Source organism: Peromyscus eremicus, chromosome 7 (assembly GCF_949786415.1).
Source record: "Peromyscus eremicus chromosome 7, PerEre_H2_v1, whole genome shotgun sequence".
Classification (NCBI taxonomy): Eukaryota; Metazoa; Chordata; class Mammalia; order Rodentia; family Cricetidae; genus Peromyscus; species Peromyscus eremicus.
The window spans coordinates 108508422-108526072 of record NC_081422.1 but is presented as its reverse complement, the minus strand read 5'-3'; the positions used below and the strand labels follow the sequence as shown (position 1 = coordinate 108526072).

At 50.0% G+C, this 17651-nt stretch overlaps 1 protein-coding gene across 2 annotated transcripts in view; it reads right to left on the bottom strand.

The window, feature by feature from the left end:
- Osbpl10 (oxysterol binding protein like 10) overlaps positions 1–14281 on the bottom strand; it is a 244759-nt gene extending 230478 nt beyond the window's left edge. For both annotated transcript variants that reach the window (XM_059268825.1, XM_059268826.1), the window contains exon 1: positions 13995–14281. In XM_059268825.1, coding sequence (XP_059124808.1) covers positions 13995–14281 — 287 coding nt within the window. The remainder of the gene's footprint in view (positions 1–13994) is intronic.
- Between the last annotated feature and the right edge of the window lie 3370 nt (positions 14282–17651).

The window sequence follows — 17651 nt, the reverse complement described above, 5'->3', positions numbered from 1 at the left end:
GGAGGATCTCTGTGAGTTCGAGGCCAGCCTGGTCTAAAGAGCAAGTTCCAGGACAGCCGGAGCTTCACAGAGAAACCCTGTCTCGAAAAAACACACAAAAACAAAAACAAAAAAAAAAAAGGGTCCGTGTTTTCTCTGGTAGAGTTACCTAGAAACAAAAACTCCCAAAGTTTTAGCTTTTAATGGCGTGCTCTGGATTCAGGTCACTCCAAGAGCAACCCTGAAAACTGACAGTTAACAAAACAATCTAAGTCACATGTCACCCACCCCTGAGTTAACTATGACTGTTACCACAATGCCCTTTGGACCAAGGAATCAGCTGCCAACTGCTCAGGAGGAGGAAGGCCTGCATTAGTCAGGGTGATAAAGTGACCACAAAGAGACTAAGAAACCATAGTGATGGTCGGTGAGACTCATCACTTGACAGAATCTAGAATCACGTGGGCTATGGGCTGTGGGCAGGCCCGTAGGGATTATCTAGACTATGTTCATTGGTGTGGGAAGAGCCAACTTAACGTCCCACACCCTGGGCAGGGTCCTACAGTGTACATACATGGAGAGAGCACTAGGAAGCATCCACACTGGCTGTTTCCTCAGACAGTGGGTGCCTGTGACCAGCTACTTCAAGCCACCATAACCAGCATGTCCCCCACATGCTGGAGACTGACCCGAGAGACCCTCCAAGGTGCTCTGTCAGACTATTTTACCACACCAGCAGAATGAAAACTACCACGGCCCCCACAGTGCTCTCTCCACAAAATGGCGCTGTGCTTTCTGGCCTCTTCTGTTGTTTAGACAGAGTCTCCTGTGGCCCAGGCCAGCCTTGAACTCCTGACCCTCCTGATTCTACCCCCCCAAGTGTTGTACCATGTCTGGTGTATGCAGTATTGAGAGGAGAACACAGGGCCCTGTGCTTGCTAGGCAAGCCTCAACTAAGTCACATCCCTAACTGCTTTCTGATTTTTTTTAAAGACTCACTACGCATCTCTGACTGACCTGAAACTCACTGTGCAGAACAGAGTGGCCTTAAACTCAAAAACTCAAAGATATACCAGCCTCCACCTCCCTCCCCAGTACTGGGATTAAAGATGTACACCACTGCACCCAGTCGGATGGTTTTGAATTTTGGATCCCCCTGCCTCAATCTTGAGAGTGCTAGGATTACAAGTGAGCACCACCACAGACAGTTTGTTCAGTGCTAGGGATCAAAGGCAGTGTCTGAAGCATGCTAGGCCAGCCAGGTCCCATCGCAGCTCCTGGGGCCCATTTTCAAGGCACGAGGAAAATGTTTGCTTGCTGTTGTTGAGATAAAACTCTGAATAGAAGCAGCTGAGAGGAGAGAGTTTATTTGGCTTACAGGTCACAGTCCATCATCAGGGCAGTCAGGGCAGGAACCCTGGAGGCAGGAGCTGAAGCAGAGGCCATGGAGGAGTGCTGCTCACTGGTTTGCTCCCCGTGGCTTGCACAGCCTGCTTTCTTATAGAACCCTGCCCAGAGGTGGTCCCACCCACTGTGTGCTGGGGCCTCCCACATCAATCAGCCATGAAGAAAATGTCCCACGGAAATAATCACGGGCCAGTCTAATGGAGGCAATTCCTCCGTTGAGAGTTCCTCTTCCCCGGATGTCTGTTTGTGTCAGTGACAAAAACTATGCCTGGTCTACAAAGTGAGACTTTGCCTCAAAAATGGGGGTTGGGGTGGAGAGTTGGTTTAGCAGTTAAAGCACCAGCCGCTCTTGTGGGACCTAGGTTCCATTCCCAGCACCCATCTGGTGGCTCACAACCACCCTTCCAGAAGATCAGACACCTTCTTCTGACCTCTGTAGGCCCGGGCATGCACACAGTACACATACATACATACATACAAGCAAAACACTCATACACATAAAAAGTAAAAATATTTTTTTTTAAATCCACCTATCAGCTCTTGTAGGCCAAATGCCTCCCTCAACCTAAAAAGGACCAAAAGACCAGGCAGGCACACAAGGTTACAGAGGACCAGCCCAGAGCTGGCGAGATCACCTAAGGAGAAAGCTGCAAACAGAATACCTACACTGTAGAGTTTCCAACCACCCACTCACAGAAAGGACCCTAAGATCAAAATATCTAGTTAAAACTCACAGCTTGCTTCTTCCTGAAGGCCACAGCTGGGAAGAAAACAGGCACAGACCGAGAGTAGGGAAGAAGAGAATAGGGTTATCCTAAAAGGAATGAGCTACAGCTGGTCTAGCCTGAGGCAAAACCTGGGATCATATCTAGAAAATGAGAGGATGGACCTCCAAGAGTTCATCCAAGAACAGAGGAAGAAAACACATTCCAGGGAGCCAGAGAAATGGCTCAGAGCACTAGCGTTCTTACAGAGGACCTAGATGCAGTTCCCAGCACCCACATGGCAGCCTACAACTGTCTGTAACTCCAGTTCCTGGGTATCAGACGCCCTCTTCTGGCCTCCTCAGGCACTACACATGCATGCTGCACATACATACATGTAGGCAAACACTCATGTGCATAAAATAAAAATTAACAAATGTTTAAAATCAAAAGAAGACACACAAATCTAGACTTCACATCATCAACTGGACATATGTACCACTTTCTCAGGTTTTTTATCTGTAACATGGGATGCTACCTACATCTCCGAGGTGGAGGAGTTAGAGCTGACTAATAGGGGCTTACAAAAGAAGCTCCCTCCCTCCTACTCATGAAATTCTAAAGATTAATCTGTAAAGAGGCTCTGAAACACAAAGTCCTTGGAGGCCATGTCTCTTCTGGCCTTCATCCAGGTTATCTCAAATTCAACATGGCTGCTAGGATTCCTGCCATTGTGTCTGCTTGCTAGTTCTTCCCATCATGGCTTCATTCTAACAGGAAATGAAAAAGTAGGAGGGGACAGAAAAAGATCCAGGAATTACCATGTAAACACGCTGCTGATGCCCAGAATACAAGGGTTAGCGCCAAAAGGATAGCTCAGAGGATGAAAAGGCACTTGCCACCAAGCCTGAAGACTGAGTTTGACTCCTGGGACCTACGGGGTGGAAGGGAGAACTGGCATCCATGAGTTGTCCTCTGACCTCCTCAGGAGCACTATGGCATGTGTGCCCACACACATACACACAAAGTAAAGAAACACATGTAAGAATGCTTAATTGGGTTCTGCAGCTATAGAAGAGGAGATGGGTTGGTTTGTGCTGCGCACACCCCCACTTCTTCGAAGGACAAAATTGGGCAGTGTATTTACAAATTGTTCCAAGGCTAGTGTCTACCTTGTGCCAATGTAAGCATTTCACATCTGTGGTCTGGAGACTTAGGAATGCCCCCAGGAAACAACAGCTTTTCAAACCTGTCTACGCCTCCTCTCTAGCCTCGGTCCATACACACTCTACATTCCAGGCCTACTAAGCCCTCTTCCTTCGCTCCTCCAAGCCAATGTCCTCACTAAGCTCCCTCCCAGGAGAGCCCTCCTCTGGGCCATCTTCAGCAAGGGCTCCTCTGGCTCTCAAGTCCTCCTTATCTGTCTTCGGCCCTCCACCCCGAGGCCAGGCTGCTGCTCTCCCCAGCTGCGGCTCCCGGACTCTCTATTCACGGCTTTCCCATGGAGCCTGCTGAGGTTTGAACCTCAAACACCCCTGTCTCAGCTACCTCCCCGCCCCCCAGTTGCTGTGATGCCATCCCCTGGAGAAAGCCACCGAAAGGAAAAGAGAGGTTACAACATCACAGCAGGGGGTCACAGCCACAGGAGCTAAGGTGGCTGGTCACACAGCATCCCAAGTAGAGAAGCCCAGAGCACTGGATGATGATGTGTGGCTCACTCTCCCCATTTTATTCAGCCCAGGGCCTAGCCCATGAAATGGTGCTGCTCACAATCAGGGTGGTCTTCCCACCTCAATGAACCCCATGAAGAAAATCCATCACTGGTACACCCGCCCACTAACCTAACCTAGACAATTCCCGACTGAGACTCCCTCCCAGGTGAGTCCAGAGCCTGCTGAGTTGCCAAAGTTAATCATCACAGTCCCCACAGACGTGTGCGCTTGCACACTTCCTCCCCAGCTGTTGCCACTGTTTGAGAAGGTTGTGGAGCCTTTAGGAGGTGGAGCCTCACTGAAGGAAGTATGTCACTGGGCGGTGGGACTTGAGGTTTGATAGCCCAGCTCACTTCCTGTTTACTCTCGGCTTCCTGACCCACAGACGCAATGTAACCCACATCCTCTCAATCCTGCCAGCATACCGCCCATGGCGTGATGGACTCACCCCTTGAACCGCAAGCTCAAATAAACCCTTCCATGCTTAATTCGCTTTAGTCAGGCATGTTGTCAAAGCAACAGGGAAGGTGACTAATTCAGATCCCAATATCCCTACAGCAGACACTGTACTGTCCCCATTTCACAGATCCAGAACAGAAGCCAGGCAAGCACGTCTGTGCTCTCAGCACTTGGAAGGCTAAGGCAGGAGGATCACAGCAAACCTGAGGCCGTTCTGGTCTATATAGTGAGTTCCGGGCCTGAGCTACATAGTGAGACACCATCTCAAATAAATAAATAGAAAGATGATTGATAGATAGATAGATAGATAGATAGATAGATAGATAGATAAAAACTGAGCTACACAGTGAGACACCATCTCAAAAAGTAAATAAATGAATGAATGAATAAATAAATAAATGAGTTACTTTTACTACTACTAACTTGGGAGGTGATGGATAAAAATTCAAGGTCACACTCAGCTACATAGCAAGTTTGAGGCCATCCTGGGCAGAAAGAGAGAGAGGAAGAGTATGGTGGTATTGTGTTCTCCAAAATATTGTGCACCCTAATAAACTTATCTGGGGTCAGAGACAGAACAGCCACAATATTAAACATAGAGGATAGGCAGTGGTAGCACATGCCTTTAATCCCAGCACTTGGGAGGCAGAGCTAGGCAGAAATCCATGTGTTCAAGGATACAGCCAAACATGGTGACTCACGCCTTTAATCCCAGAAAGCGAGCCTTTAATCCCAGGGAGTGATGGTAGAAGGCAGAAAGATATATAAGGCGTGAGGACCAGGAACTAGAAGCTTTTGGCTGGTTAAGCTTTTAGGCTTTGAGCAGCACAGTTCAGCTGAGAGCCATTCAGATATAAGGACACAGAGGCTTCCAGTCTAAGGAAACAGGATCAGCTGAGAAGTTGGCCAGGTGAGGTTAGCTGTGGCTTGTTCTGTCTCTCTGATCTTCCAGTGTTCACCCCAACACCTGACTCAGGTTTGATTTTATTAATAAGAACTTTTAAGATTCCTGCTACAGGAGAGGGAGAGAAAGAGAGAGAGAGATGGGAGGCATCAAGGTGGCTCAGCAGGTAGAGGATGTGAAAGCCTGGCTCTCTGAGTGCAAGCCCCAGAACCTGCATAAAGTTGGAAGAAAACCCACCTTCGGACCTCTGCACATGCACCGTGGCACAAGCACGCCGTACATAGTAATAATGCACATTTTGAAGAAATAAGTAAAGGGGACAGAATCACAGGAAAGCTAAACGTCACACGAGCATTTCAGAGCCCCTACACTCATCCGCGTCAACACCTTGCATAAGGGATAAGGGGTCCAAGCTGCATCCTGGAGGCTACATGCGACTCACCGTCTGTTTGCTAATAAAGTTTTATTAGAACACAGTCTCGCCACTTGCTTACAATGATAGAGGTTGCACAGTTAGTTGCTATGGAGGCCATACTGCCTATATTCTTTCCTCTCAGGCTCCTTACAAACAAATGGCCTCTCTTAGTAAGGACTGTCAGTTCCCTAAGGCAAGGTCTAAACTATACCTCCTGCCCCTCGTGTGGCACTTGGCACACACACAAAAGGTGCTCAATAAATATTTGGGGTATAAACATCCTGCCAAGTCACATTACCTGCAAAGAGGAGGAGGTCTGAAGGATACGTCACCAGCTTACACTGCACTTTAAAGGTTTCTTTGATTCTGTCCCGACTGTCTGGGGGGGGGGGGGAGCAGGGGGGAGTAGGGGGGGTGGTTTTCACAGCCCACTAACATCAGGCCAACACCTTGACAGAATGATGACAGCAGAGACAAGCTGGAAGTCATCTATGTCCCTTCATCCACTCTGCTTCCCCAAGTGCAGGCCAGCAGGGTCCCCCAGTCCCACCCACATTTTCCAAAAGGCTCCCTACAGATCTTTCAACTTAGAACACCCCCATAATGAAAAGCCAAGACTAACATAGCTCACTGTGGTGGTTTGAATGTAATCGGCCCCCAAAGCTCATAGGGAGTGGCATTACTAGAAGGTGTGGCTTTGTTGGAGAAAGTATGTCACTGTGGGGGTGGGCTCTGGGGTCTCCTTTGCTCAAGCTTTGCTCAGTGTGACACTCAGACCACTTCCTGTTGCCTTCGGGTCAAGATGTGGAACTCTCAGCCCCCTCTCCAGCACCATATCTGCCTGCACTCTGCCATGTCCTGCCATGATGATAATGGACTAAACCTCTAAAACTGGAAGCCACCCAATTAAATGTTTTCCTTTATAAGAGTTGCTGTGGTCATGGTGTCTCTTCACAGCAATAGAAACCCTAACTAAGACTGTTGCTTTTCAACTTGGTGTATGTAAAGTGACTACATGTGTGCATGTGTGCTTGCCTGTGTGTGTGCCAGAAGTCAAGGTCCAGTGTCATCTTCTATATATTAATATGTTGTTGTTGTTGTTGTTGTTGTTGTTCTTATCATTATTATTGGGGATGTCACACATCTGCAGGTCAGGGGACAACTTTCAGGAGTCAGTTCCCTCCTTCCACCTTTCTGTGGATTCTACAGTATCATCACCTTGTGCAACAAGGGCCTTCATCAAAGTAAACCGTATCCTCGCTTCCTCATTGGCCCCTCCACCTTTACGTTTTAAGACGGAGTCTCAGTCCACCTGGAGCTTCTCACCATCCCAGCTGGATGAGATCCTCTCACTTTCCCCTCCCCAGGGCTGGGGTGGCAGGTACCCACCACCACGCTGGGCTGTACCTGGGTGCTGGGATCTTGAACGTAGGTCATGTTTATGTTCGCTCTGCTCAGTGGGCCATGTCCCCAGCCCTGCCTCTCTTCCGTCCTCTCCTTTTACACTTTGCATTCATGTAGTCTAGGCTGGTCTCAAACTAACTGAAGACAACCTTAAATTTTCATCCTCCTGCCTCCACTTCCAAAGGACTGGGACAACAGATGAACACCACCATGCCCCCACACGTGTGGTGCTGAGGATAAACTCAGGGCGTCCATGGCAAATGCTCAGGCAAATGAGTTATGTCACGAGCCCACGCCTTTGATATTCTCATCAATGTATTTATAGAAAAGGACCAAACCACACAACAACATAAATAGTCCCCTTAAAATTGCAAGGCCAGAAAAGAAAGTTACTCATGGCCCAAAGGACTTATCTGACCTTCAAATAATGGAGTTACAACAGAAAACCACATATAATGTTTCCTAATTTTATCGCTGTTATTGATATCATGGTATGAGACACAAATAAAGCACTTTCTTTTGAAGCTGTGACCATATTCAACTCAGTCTGGGTTGTCAAAAATCAAATTCTGGACTGTTTTCTCTTCAATTCTGTCTTGGCTTGGCCCCAAATCACATCAGCAGGAGCCAGGAAGGACTGCAAAAAGCCTCGGAGTTTCCAGCACGATCATTTCAACCCTTTGCTCAGGGCACAGAGGCCTAAATCACTGTCTCTTCCCGGAGTCTTCAGACAGCTGTCCATAAACAGACTGTGAGGAACCAGCAGCGGAGCCACAGCCAGCCACCCACTCACTGTGCACCTCACATCGCCAAAGTCCTCTTTGTCCTCACAAGTGGAAGCAGGGACTGAGGAGATGGCTCAGTATCTAAAGGGTTGAACATGCAGCCCTACGGCTCTGAGTTCGAATCTCCAGAAGCCACATAAAAGCCTGTGGGTGCTCACATATCTACAGTTCTAGCACTGCTACAAGAAGATGGGAGGCAAGACAGATTCCTGGAAATGTGCCAGCCAACTAGCCTGGGGTACGCAGCAGCAAACAAGAGATCCTGTCTCAAATAAGATGGAAGGCAAGGACCCACACCTGAGGCTGTCCTCCAACCCACACACACAGCACAGTAAACACACACAGACACATGGCACACAAACACAGAGTTGTTTTGTTTTGTTTTTTAAGCCAGTTTAGAAGCTGTAGCCCTGAGAGAGGCTGAATATTGTCTCTACCCCCAAGATGCCCACATCCTAATCCCTGGAATCTCTCCATTTTGCCTTCTGTGGTGAGGATGCTGGCACACAGCAGAGGTCACAAAGGATCTTGAGATGGGAAGATAGTCTTGGATTATCTGGGTGGGTCCTCAATGTAGTCACACAAGTTCTGGGGAGACAAAGGCAGGTCTGACACACCAGAGAGGAAAGTGATGGAAAGACTGCCAGACTGTTGGACACAGTGACAAGCCAAGGAGAGCGGCAGCCCCCTGAAGCCAGAAGCCAGGTGGGGAACTCCCTTTCAGGGAGCACTGCTTGCCTGATGCATGAAGCTCTGCGTTTGATCCCCAGCACCAAATAAATCAGGCATCATGGTGAGTGCCTGTAATCCCAGCACTTGAACGGTAGAGACACAGGTTCAGAAGTTGAAGTGCATTCCCGCTACATGGCCAGTTTGCGACCAGCCTGAGATACATGAGACCCTGTCCCCCCACCAAAAGAGGGCCTGAGGAGTGGGAGTCAGGAAGCTGGTAGGGTGGTTCAGTGGGTATGGCATTTGCCACCAAGCCTCATAAACTTGAAAAGATGAAGGAAAAGAATCAAGTCCTGCAAGTTGTCCTTCAACCTCCACACAAAGCCACGGCATTCATGCATGCACGCACAGATGGATAAATATAGATAGATAGATAGATAGATAGATAGATAGATAGATAGATAGATAGATAGATAGATGGATGGATAGATGGATAGATAGATAGATAGATAGATGCACTTCTAATTTTTTTAAAGAAAAGAAATAACATGTTCATGCACTAGAATATTCATACCACCCAAATGGGTCAAAAACTGGGATGTTCTCTCTAATCAACCCGTAACACACAAATCATATATCCATTTGGCATATCCATATATATTGTATATCCATACAACCGAACATGGATCAGCAGTGAAGCCAACAGATGGCAACCTATCCAAAAATACACATTCGCCTCACACACATAATGGCAATATCCCAACCGGGTGGCTGGGTTGGGCTCTTTGGGTCTGTGCAGACAGACCACAAATTCAAGAGCAGCTTCCTTAGCTGCTGTGATTCTATGTCTACGATTCTAAGGCCCCAACAAGCCCAAGAGAGCCGAGGCTGGACTAACAGACACTCAGTGCTGGACCCTGACAGGTAGGGCTTATGGCTCCACACACTAATAAGCAAAGACTTAGAACTCTGGATGCTCAGGTCACAGCCTTCCATCTCCACCCTCCGCAGCCCTGCACTCAGCGGGCAGCAATCGAGGCTCATTAGCAGTAGCTACTGCTGGTGGCACCAAGCAATGGCCTGACCGGTATTGATGGCTTTCAAGGCCTGGGTGTCAGGACCCCCAGCTCTTAGAGCCAGGCCGCTAGCTGGTGCTCTTTCCAGTGACCAAGGCATGCAGTCTGTCTCCTTCTCTGCATGCCCACAGTCCTCAGTCACCCTAATAGCGCTATGGCTGCTACAGACGCTGCCAGTGCCCCTCCCTCTCTGCTACATCTCCTCTTTGTGTCCTCCACTTAGCACACCCTACACACAGAGACCACAAGCAGGTAAGGACAGGCACTCCGGGACTCCGTGGCAGCATGGGTAGGGTCTCCTGAATGGTGGAAAAAACATGAGACCACCAGAAAAGGGAGTGTGGGATTCACAGGAAGCACTGTAGTGTGCGATGTCATAGCCCAGCTTCGGGTTCCACCAATCACAGGCCTTAAGCCCATGGCGGGCCTCAAATTGCACCAATCACCAACTTTCTGCTGAGCCACAGCAGGGGAAGTGCTCTCTCCACTGGTCCGGATGAAATCAGCCACAATGTAGTCGGAGTCAAGTAATATTCACTGAGAACTGACTTAAGTGAAGTCCGGAGCTGGCGAGATTGCTCATCAGGGAAAGATCCTTGCCCTGAGCCTGACAACCTAAGTTGGATCCAGAGGACCTACATAGCAGAAGGAGAAAACTGACTTCCACAAGTTGTCTTGTGACCTCCACACATATGCCATGAACCATGTGTGTCCACACACATACAAGAAAGAAACAGAGGGAGGGAGGGAGGGAGGGAGGGAGGGAGGGAAATTAAATTTTTAACTTGTTTTGTAAATTGAAGTCTTCAGGACCAGAGCAGATTGTCTGGAGCGCTCACTCACACCAAGGTCTCCTGAAGCAGGGGCTGTGTTGAGGCGGTCCCTAAAGTTCTTGGAATGTTTTCAGAGTGACTGTAAAGTGGTTCCCTGGCTCCCTCAAGAACAGGCCAGTCAGCTGCCCAAGAATGCTCAGCTGACTGTCCTCCACTCAGGCTGCCAGGCATAAGGGAGGGCCTATCACCTGCCACTCAAGGGCCAATGGCCAGCTCTGGACACTCCCATTCATTCACAGAAAGTACACAAGGTGCTTACAGCACAGATCTAATGAATGCTGAGCGCAAAACTTAGATCCTTAGCAACACTCAATAGAGAAGACAATGAGATTCATTCACAACGCCACTAACCCAGGAAAACCACAGTAATCATTTTGAGGTGAGCTTCCTCAAACATATACTTTTATAACAAATGTTAAAAGTGGGGCCTGGGGATGCAGCTTGGGTGGTAGAATGCTTGCCTGGCATACAGGAAGCCCTGGGTTCCACCTCCAACACCATCTCCAGGCCCTGCATGTCTGTGGTCACAGCACTTGGGAGTTAGAGGCAAGGAGGATCAGAAGTTCAAGATCATGCTCAGATACACATTGTTTGAGGCCAGCCTCGGCTACATGTCTGAAAAACAAAACAACAACAACAACAACCAAACAACAAAGTGGAAGAAGACAGGTCCAGATCCTGCAGGGAGTAGTTGACACAAAGCAGGCGCTCAACACAGAAGCCTATCGACACGTGTTCCCATCCTGCCTTGATTACACTGACTGAACTCGAGGCCAGCCTGGGCTACACAAGACCCTATCTCAAAAACAATAACAGCCGGGCGGTGGTGGCGCACGCCTTTAATCCCAGCAGTCGGGAGGCAGAGCCAGGCGGATCTCTGTGAGTTCGAGGCCGGCCTGGGCTACCAAGTGAGTTCCAGGAGAGGCACAAAGCTACACAGAGAAACCCTGTCTCGAAAAACAAAAAAAAAACAAAAAAACAAAACAAAAAACAATAACAACCAAAAAGAGACAGTCTCACAGACTCCCATACCCATCTCTGCTCTCATTCTCTTCCCAAGTGCCTCTTTATTTTGACACTTATGCTTAAAACCTGTATTTAAATAGCTTTTGAGTTGGGCAGTGGTGGCCCAAGCCTTTAATCCCAGCACTCAAGGAGGCAGAGATAGGTGGATTTCTGCAAGTTCCAGGGCAGCCTGGTCTACAGAGGGATTTCCAGGACAGCCAAGGCTACACAGAGAAACCCTTTGTCTAGGGGGAAAAAATCTTTCCACTCTCAGCACAATGGCTGAGAGGGAAAAGGCACCTGCTGTCAAGGCTGATGACTTTCGTTCGATCTCTGGGACCCACATGGGGAGGAGATACCTGCAAGTTGTCCCCTGACCTCCACATGTGCGCTACCCTACACACACGAGCACACATACACACACAAATAATAAATAAATAACTTTTAAAACATCTTTTAATAAACCCCGATTCTGCCTTTTTTTTTTTTTTAAGAAAGGAAAGAAAAGGGAGTGTACTGTAAGTGAGCTCCTGCCACTCCTCGGGTGTTTCCTAGCCACTTGATGGAAGATGCCCCGAGATTTGTCTCCTGAGCCGGGCCGCTACAGCAGGCCAGGTACATAGTAGATACTCAATGGACAGCTGTGGTGAAAGAAAATACCTGAACAAGGTCTCCGTCGCTTTACGGTGTCTGTTTGGCCCTCTTCTCAATTCCTCTTCATGGATACAGCTCTCCCTCTACAAGACCCCCAGAGAAAGGAGCAGTGTGGTCTCACAGGGTCAGCATAAATCACCTCCTGACCATTAATGGACCTTGGGCCATGGTTCAGGGAGATCCCAACCCAGGATAGAAGCCGGGACACAGCCATCACCCACTAGAGAAAATGCTTTGGGGAGGCGAATAAGAGCATTTGTTGGCAGAGGACTGTAAGGCAATAGTAAGTTGAGACCTCACTTGCTCAGTAGGGTGCACATCAGGACTCTACCTAGGTTAAGTTTGTGATTGCTAGTATTCACTTTGCCTTTTCTCAAACTCTGACTCCAATCAAAACACCAGAGCAGGTTTAAAAGCTGGTAAAAGGACATAACTCCAAATCCTCCTAAATCCACTACAAAGAGCAAAATCCTTTAATACACGTTGCAGGTAAAATACTATGGCCAGGCAATGAAAACGACTGTTATCTAGGGCAGACGCTCCACTGGCCCCATAAGCCCTTGAAGAAGAAGCGTTAGAAGTGATTGCCCGATGTACTTTCAAAGTGTCTGTCACTACCAAGGCACCTTAAACTGCCATTCGGAGATACAACTTTCAAGAACTGAAATCACATTTAGTCATCTCCTCTCTCTCCCCTCCTACCTCTCTGTTTTCAGCTTTTAAAAACAGGAGGTGGTGGTAAGAGCAGTCACCAAAGCTATTTCGAGGGGGGAAGAAAGATTCAAAAGTTAAAAGCAACTCCACTAACATAGTAACAGATCTCCAAGGAAACCCTTGCTGAGCTGCAGAGTTCTTTATCTAGAACTACTTGGTTTCCATTACATCCAAGGTTCTCTTCCCATAAGCAGAGTCACACAGTCTATGACAGCCCATGTTTCATCTGGAAACCATCAGAACACTTCCAAACAGCCTGAGGGAAGAGCTAGCCACCAGCAGAGACAAGCCAGACCTCAGTGTGGGATTCAAATCTCACAGGCACAAACCATTAAGGGTCCCAAATCTATGAAGACCTAGGTTGTACAGCGTCTTTGGATGGGCAGTTCATCTCTGGCTTGTTTCTCCAAACAAAGACACACACTGGGTGGTGCGCGGGCCGGAGGTCAATCTGATCCTTAAAGTCCTTCCATACAACGGAAGTCCACACACAGTCATCACCCCAAGTACGCTGAGAATCCCATTCTCTAACAGCCCGATCCTTCCAGAAGTCTATCCATCACTAGACTTGTCAACTTCTTTCTTGAAGCAAGGTCTCCCGATGTGGCTCAGACTAGCCTGGAATTCACTATGTAGCCCAGGCTGGCCTCAAACTCAAGTCCACTGGCCTCAGCCTCTGAAGCACAGGCTTACACGCGTCTGCCACCACGCCCAATTCAAGGCTTGCCAACTTTGAGAGGGAAGCAAGAAACTTCACATGCACCTGAACGGGGAATAATGATAACAGACTGCACGCTTAAGCCACCCACTGGGGAAGGGGTATGCCCACGGGAGGGGGTGGGACTCCAAAGATGACAAGCGACAGGCTCTTTGTTGGTGGCGGTGCTATTTGTTGTATTTTAAACATCATACTTTAACACGAACTATGGGGTAGGGAGAACTGTGCTAGACCATACGTGCTGAACGCTTTTTGCACCGGGCACCTAGCACTCCCTCTCTGCCGGTCCCCCTCAGTCCTTTCTTTTAGGGTGAGAGAAACCTCTGGCAGGTAGGACACCGGAACCACCCGGGGCGCTCCTGTCGCCACTCCAGATTCCTCAAGCTTCCAGCACCGGAGGAAAACCAGGGCTCCTGCCTTCCTCCCGCGGCTGCGGTGCCCGCTGGGGTGTAGGAAGGGCGAGGTGCCCAGGCAGTCCCCGGCAGCGGGTGGCGCCACCATCCACACCCGGGAAGCGGGGACCGCGCGGGGGCGCGGGCGACGCGCTGGTTACCTGTTTTGCCAGCCCTGGAGGAGGTTGGTGTATTTGCTGAGCACGCCCTCGAGCGCCGGCTCCCTCCTGCGGCCGCCTCCTCCGGACGGGCTAGCGGCCACCGAGCCGGGACTGCTGCGGCTGCCCCCGCCGCCCAGTCCCGCGGCCGCCGATCGGCCGGCCACCCCTCGGCCAGCCAGGGAGCAGGAGGGCGAGGAGCCCGCCGAGGTGGCGCGGCTGCTGCTACGGCTGCTGCTGTTGCTGCCCCCGCCGCCGCCGCCGTCTGCGCTCTGGGTCGCCCTCTCCATGATCGCTGCGCGCCCGGGGCGCGGGTGGCCGCCGCCGTGGCAGCCCCGCCGCCGCCGCCGCCGCCTCAGCTGCAGCCGCCGCTGCTGCAGCTCCTGGCTCCCGGGCCGCGCGTGGCTGCTCCGATTCCCCGGGAAATGCCTGACTCATACAGGAGGAAGAGGAGGAGGAGGGAAAGAGGGCTGGGAAGGAAGCCAGCCGGGCTGGATGCAGCTGCGGCCGCCCCTCCTCCCGCCTCGACCAGGGCCCGGCCCCGCCCTCCCGCTACTTCCCGGGCAAGTTCGGGGCTCCCGGTCCCTCCTCCTCCAGCTCCAGGTCCCTCGCGACCGCTCGGGGCCTGGGCTGGGGATGCTCCTCGGGTTGGCCGGGCAGAAAGGGTGGGCACGCCCTAGATCGACGCCCTGCACCCTAGCCTCCTTTCTATTGCCCCCACTCGGATCCTAAGGGGTGACGGGGAATCTCCGCAGGTCCTTCCCTCCAACCCCAATCCACCTCGGGACCTGGAGGGAGGAACAGCCCTACCCACCCGGTCCACCCGGATATGGACCCGCCCGGTCCCTGACACCAGCACGCTCCCTCTCCGTGTGTCGGCGCACAGGAGCCTGGGCCAGGCACGTACACAGTCACCTGAAAATTAGCCTCACTGGGGGAGCCTAGAAACAGGGCAGTGAGGCCCTCGGGGCTCTCCCATGAGTTTGGAAGCAGAAAGGAAGGGACAGCAGGTGACTCTCCCAGGTGAGCCAAGTGTCAGCTGCGGGCGTTTCCACGAGTCAGAGTTAGGATGTAGTGAACACTAGCTAGTGCTGGGACGAGGTGCCTTCCAGTGAGCGCTCACACACTCACTTCATACTGATCCCGGGGGTGACGGGCACAGACGACAAACGAGTCGAGACTCCCTTCGCCCGAGACCACACGCCTGGGAGCCAGAGGGGCCCAAACCGGAGAGCGAGTGAGAAGACAAACACACCAGCTTCCACTATAAGCCAAAACTTCTTTCGCCCACCCACACACTTGGCACGGCTCAATCTGTGTTGCTCTTTAGCAAAGGCAGATAGATAGATAGTGGGCTCTCTCCAGCCCACTAGTTATCTTTGTGGATATAAATATTCAGTGCAATCTGGTTCTTTCTAAAATTAGCTAGCTTTGAGGAACTGAGACCACTCCTTTACACACACACACACACACACACACACACACACACACACACACAAAATAGGATGGATAGATGATAGATAGATAGGATACTAGATTAATGGATGGATGATAAATGTTAGATGAATGGATGATAGATAAATGATAGATGGATAGTAGATAGATGACAGATTGACAGTGATGGATGATAGACAGATTTTTGTAATTGCTGGGTAGAGTTAACTCTCACAGGCTCAGTTCCCCGGGTCTTTACAGCTTCACACCTGTCCAAAAAAAATTCAAGGAGAGTTCAGATCTAGAGATGCCCATGCAGAAGCTTCAGAGGCGTGAGAAGTGATTGCCATCAAGTAAATCGGAGCTTTAGATTTAGAGCTTTAGAAAAAGCAAAATGGCCTTCCAAGAAGAAATACAAGAACATCCCTGAAGCTAGAGGGCACAGGGAGGGGGTGTGGCTTGGTTGGCTCCGTGTGTGTTTATTCACTTGCTTGTTGAGGGATGACTGCACGTATTCCAGGCCAACCTCAAGTCACTATAGTCAGGGCTGGCCTTGAATTCCAGATCCTCCTGATTCCACTTCCCAAGTGCTGGGATCACAGGTGTGCACCATCTGGCCCAACTGAGTCTTCTATGACCTTGATCAAGCTACTTTAAAAAATTTAAAATAATTTTAGACTTACTGTATTTTATGTACATTCGTGGTTTTGCCTGCATCTACATATGTATGTGTGCCATGTGCATGCCTGCTGCCCAAAGAGGTCAGAAAAGGGTATAGGATCCCCTGGAACTGGAGTTGTAGATGGTTGTGAGCCACCATGTGGGTGCTGGGAACTGAAAACAGTCCTCTGGGAGAGCAGCAGGTGCTCGTAAATGCTGAGCCATCCTCCAGCCCCTTAAAAAATTATAAAAGTTAAGAGAAAAAATTAAAATGGGAGGGGCACCCAAGAGCTACCACATGTTCGTAAAGATTAAGGACAACTTGCAGGAGTCAGCTCTCTCCTTCCACAAGGGTTAAGGTGACCCAAAGCAGGTCCTCAGGCTTGGCAGCAAGCACTTTACCTGCTGGGCCATCTACCAGGGATTGAACTCAGGCCAGCAGACCGGGCAGCAGGTGTCTTACCTGCTTAGCCATCTCACAAGCCCATAGCCTGTTCTCATATGTGCCCCCCACCGTGCGTGTGTGTGTGTGTGTGTGTGTGTGTGTGTGTGTGTGTGTTGGTGCATATGCATGCATTTGCATGTGTGAGTGCCAGAGGTCAATATCAGGTGTCATTCCTCAGGAGCAGTTGTTTCTTGAGACTCAGTCTGGAGCTCACCAATTCAGGTAGTGTGTGCCACCATGTCTGATGTTTCACACAGGTTCTAAGACTTGAATAAATTTCAGGGTTGCCCAACAAGCATGTTCCTGACCGAGCTATCTCCCAATCCCCTGAGGCTTAGTAATTTTTGTTTTGTTTTTATTTGATGTTGAGTCAGGTTCTTACTACACAGCCCTGGCTGTCCTGGAACTCACTATATAGACCAGGCTGGTCTGGAACTCCCACAACTAGGCCTACCTCTGCCTCCTGGGTGCTGGGGTTAGAGGGTCAGCCAGCATGCCAGGCTCTGACCCTCAGTTCTTGACCACTGTTAACATCCTTTGTGACATGGCTCCATGAAGAGTCCGCTTTCATTTTCTACACTTAATGAAATTACAGACAGTGCCGCCGCCAAGCACCTGGAAATCCATTTCCTGTTGGAGTTTTGCTCAGCAAGGAATCTGTTCTCCCATCAGTGCTTGGAGGGAAGCAGGGAGGTGCTTAGGCCTCTACTGGCCAGCCACAGGCTACACAAGACAGTAGTTGTTTATTGCTTGGGTGCCTAACTGGCTTTTCCTGATGAATCAGGAACTCAGAGGAGCATGCAGAACCAGGGTCTTCTAACTCCAAGCTGAGTGTTCTTGCAGGCCTAGCACACTACCTGGACCTGAGCTGTGGCTTTATCTGCAGCTTGTGGGCAGGGTGGGGGGCAGAGAACCCTAAGGTGTGGACAGTCTGGCCTCCAGTGAACATTCAGCTCCTTAAAGATTCTTCGGTCTGGGCCAGGTGGAACACACCTGCAATGCCAGGACTCAGAAGGTGGAGGAGGGAGGATCAGAAGTTTAAGGTCATCCTCAGGTCCACAGCAAGTTCAAGGCCAGCCTGAAATTCAGGAGACCTGTCTCAGAGAAAAAAAACAAAACAA